Source organism: Lycium ferocissimum, chromosome 4 (genome assembly GCF_029784015.1).
Source record: "Lycium ferocissimum isolate CSIRO_LF1 chromosome 4, AGI_CSIRO_Lferr_CH_V1, whole genome shotgun sequence".
In the NCBI taxonomy this organism is placed as follows: Eukaryota; Viridiplantae; Streptophyta; class Magnoliopsida; order Solanales; family Solanaceae; genus Lycium; species Lycium ferocissimum.
Genome location: NC_081345.1, coordinates 42571852 through 42575727, shown reverse-complemented (window position 1 = coordinate 42575727; position 3876 = coordinate 42571852). Strand labels below are relative to the sequence as shown.

At 36.8% G+C, this 3876-nt stretch overlaps 1 protein-coding gene across 1 annotated transcript; it reads right to left on the bottom strand.

Moving 5' to 3' along the window:
* Positions 1–1003: 1003 nt before the first annotated feature.
* On the bottom strand, positions 1004–3613 carry LOC132053075 (uncharacterized). The gene is made up of 3 exons (XM_059444906.1): positions 3424–3613; positions 3140–3264; positions 1004–1953 (listed from the first exon to the last, which is right to left on the bottom strand). Exon 3 carries the CDS (start codon positions 1925–1927, stop codon positions 1019–1021), a length of 909 nt encoding a protein of 302 aa, XP_059300889.1. The 5' UTR covers positions 1928–1953; positions 3140–3264; positions 3424–3613; the 3' UTR covers positions 1004–1018.
* Positions 3614–3876: the final 263 nt, after the last annotated feature.

Below are 3876 nucleotides of genomic sequence, written 5' to 3'. Positions count from 1 at the left end.
CTTATAAAGGATTTCTCTATTTATACTTTGAATTAATTTAGATAAAGTAAGTAAATGATATTCAAATTATCTTTTTTCATAACTTTCAAGCATGGCAAAAGTCCTAGCAACATATTAGAAGTTTAAAAAAAAAAAAAAAAAAAAGAATTCATGTAGGTAATTTCATTAATGGGAATTAAAATTCAGTTTTATGTTGAAAAAATAGATAATTCTTGTAATGCACGTAATACTAAAAATAAAAGCTAATTAAAATAGCATTACATTTATCACAAATTCAGAAAAAAATTCTCTAATTATTTTTTAATGAATAAAATATGACATCGTTTGAATTATTATGTGATACACTATAGGAGAAAATGAATTAAAATATCAAAAATAGAAAAAAGAAAAGAAGGTACATAGAATGTAAGGGCACATTTGACATTGCATGAGGGGAGAGGGGGGGTAATGAGAATTGAATAAAGTTGGAGGGAAAATTTGACTTTTTACCAAGTTGGAGGGAGAAAATGACAGCCCTAAATTATAACTCATGACAGCCATTCACAGTAAATCTTTTTCTTCATTTTTAGACCCTACTACAAAAAATTCTGATAATAATAATCAGCCATTAACGAAGTCTTTTATACCATTCTCAAGTTGCTCATCAACAGCAACAAACAGTAACTGGTTTCTGAATGTTATTGATTCTTTCTATCCTAAAATCATGAAGCATCTCTACAACACTAGGCCCCTTGAACCCTTTTAATTCCTCAATGCCAACAGGCCAACATCTCTTGATGGTTATTAAAAATAATTGAACGCATAGAATATGACTGATAACACATCTTGTGTGGCTTGTTGACGCAAAAGATGTTGGTGCAAATCAAAAAATATATATCCTATGACTTCTTTCTTAGTCTATCACAGCCAAGAGCTAAATATATCTCTCAGCTTCAACGATTACAAAAAATAAATTATACTTAGCTAATGAGTTTAGTGAAAATTCTTAACACCAGGGATCTAAAGCAAACTCTATTGTCTATTTCCTTGAATAGCATATGCATATGACTATCAAATTTCTTCTTTTGGGGAAATACATAGAATTCACCTTCCAAAAAAAAGTACAGTAAGATAGGCATATAAAGATCACCTGATGGGGTTGCCACGACTGTGTTCCATAAGGAGCACCCATGGGTGGAGGCATGCCTTGAACAGGTGCTGCAAATGGGGAGGAACCCGAAGGAGGTGGCACATTCTGGAATGATCCTGAAAATGGTGGTGGTGGTTGTGCTGTAACTGGTGTTGTGCTGACAGATGACGAACTTCCAAAGGGTGAGCGCATTCCTGAAGGCTGAGAAGAAGCGCCAGATGAACCCATAGCTGGCGGAGGAGCTCCAAATGGTGGCCTCGTTGTACTGCTTGGAGGGGGAAAACGTGCTCCGCCCTGCATCATTCCCGGCCCACCTGCCAGTGGCCCATTACTAACCGAGCTAGGAATGCTTGATGGTGGCGGCACAGCAGGAACTGTTGTCAACGGCGAAGAAGAAAAGGGACCCGGAGGCCCTGGACGAGGACCCAATGCAGAAGGCAAAGATCCAGGCGGCGGGGCAGCACCACCCATAGAAGGACGCATTACACCAGGAGGAGGTGGCCGAGATGCAAAGGGAGGAACAGACTGAGCCATGGGAGGAGGCAATCCACTGTGTGGAGGACCACTAGGAGGTGCAGGACCTCTTGGGAAAACACCAGGTGGTGGAGGTCCTGGACGACCAACAGGTGGTCCACCAGCAAAAGGTGGCTGCTGCCCAAATGGGGTATTAGGCCTAGGACCACTAGGTGGCTGATTGGGCCTATTTACTTGTAGGTTTTGCATACCATCAGCAAGTGCATTAGGGTTATAATTGGGTGGTGGCGCATTCCTTGGTCTAGTTCCCCCTGGAGCTGCCATTGATTATTCCCAAATTTCCAAAAACTCTAGAACAGATGCCACCAAAAAAAGTTTAATAAATAAATAAAATCAGTAGGAAAAAAAACAGCAATCTTCACGATATCAAACATTCAGCAAGCCAAAAGAAACACAACACCTAATTTGCTCACTAAGTTATCAACCTCTATTTCTTCGAATTTTTTTAACATGATATTTTCTTTTCTTTTTCTCAAGTTCACTTTTCACGGTATTGATTAACTCAGCTTTATATATTGTATTTTGCTCGCCTCGAAATCTTTCATTGTTTGATACCCCTTGTTGTTATTCATATAGTGTTGCATTTCAGGTTGTAGATAGTATGATGAAGTCTCCTCCATCGAAGATGTTTCGAACATTATTATATTAATAAAATGATCAACCTGCCTATGATTTATGGTGAAAGTAAACGTTGAAAGGGTTCATACGAACTAAACTACTTGGGCCCTGGAACTAAAGAGTTAAGAGAAAATTACACTGTATGTTAATTGGGACAACAATGCTACCAAAATTGACCCATTTTTTTAATTCTTACAAAAAATGACCCAAACTTTCCTGTATCCCACTCTCTCTCGCCCTCTCTCTCTCTCTCTCTCTCTGCCTTTTTATATGTTGGTATAAATGTCTGTATATGTCTGTATATGTTTGTATATTTTGGGCTATTTTTTGCAATGTAAGTTTTGGGCTTTTTTTTGCAATGTAAGTGACCAACTTGTATATTTTTGAAATTTTCCCAAGAGTTAATGGTCAAAAAACACACCTAAACTATCACTTGTTCGCTAGTTTCATACCTTAACTATCCATTGTTCCAATTACCTACTTAAACTATCACTCCCTTTATTAAAAAAACACCTCAATGCTGAGTTGGCCAAATATTTGTTCCCAACCGACAGGCACGTGGAGCCCAACTCAGCATAGAGGTGTGTTTTAATACAAAAAGAGAGTGATAGTTTAGGTTGGTAAATGGAACAATAGATAGTTGATGTATGAAACTCGCGAAAAGGTGATAATTTAGGTGTGTTTTTGACCATTAACTCTTAATAAAGCGATCAACCTGCCTATGATTTATGGTGAAAGTAAAAAAGTTGAAACTTGCCATTGATTATTATTACCAAAATTCCCAACTAAACAAATTCCAACTCAATGAAATGTATTAGAATTAGAGCCGTAAATGATAATTAAAAAAAAAAAACTCACCTGCTAAGATGTTAATGGAATTGAAAGACGCCGACGCCGGCAGCAACAAAACGGCGTCGTTCTGCTCACGGAAACCGTTACCGTTAAAAGTGATTTTCTCGAACAGGGTTTTCAATGACTTGGATCTGTAACAGAAAACGCAATTCAATTAGATCCGTAACAGAAATTGTAAGTCTGAAATCTACCGAATTCGAAAATTGAATGCATTCACATAAACATAGCATTGAACATCATTCATATTGGTACATACATACATAATATATATGAAGGGATAAATGTTAAACCTGAAATTCTAGGGAGAGAGAGGTTTATAGATCAGAATTGGTGAAGATTTTCAGTGATCGCTCGATGGGGAACAAGGCTCATGTAGGTGTAAATAATTACTAGAGATTTTTTCTTTGGTTTCTATTGTTTTTCTATTTATTTTATTTATTTATTATTGTGTAGGCTAGTTTTGAAAATAACGCAATCTGATTGGTCCAAATACCAGAAAATGACGTCAACGCAACAAAAAATGAAAATACACAGTACATTGGTAGTTGCTGTAATAAGGTTTGGATGCACTTCCTGTTTGTTAATTTATTGGTAGCCCTCCTACTCCTAATGAAGCGTTAATGTAAAGCTATTCATTTTGAATGCTGGTCAAAACCACGCTTGAAGTATTATTTTTTGTATTTTACTTACCTAACTATCAAGTATTTGAGTTCGTTTGGATTAGCTGAAAAAAGGTGATTTTT

Coding starts and splice junctions, on each gene's coding strand:
- LOC132053075 (XM_059444906.1), bottom strand. CDS start 1,927: ATGGCAGCTCCAGGGGGAACTAGACCAAGGAATGCGCCACCACCCAAT.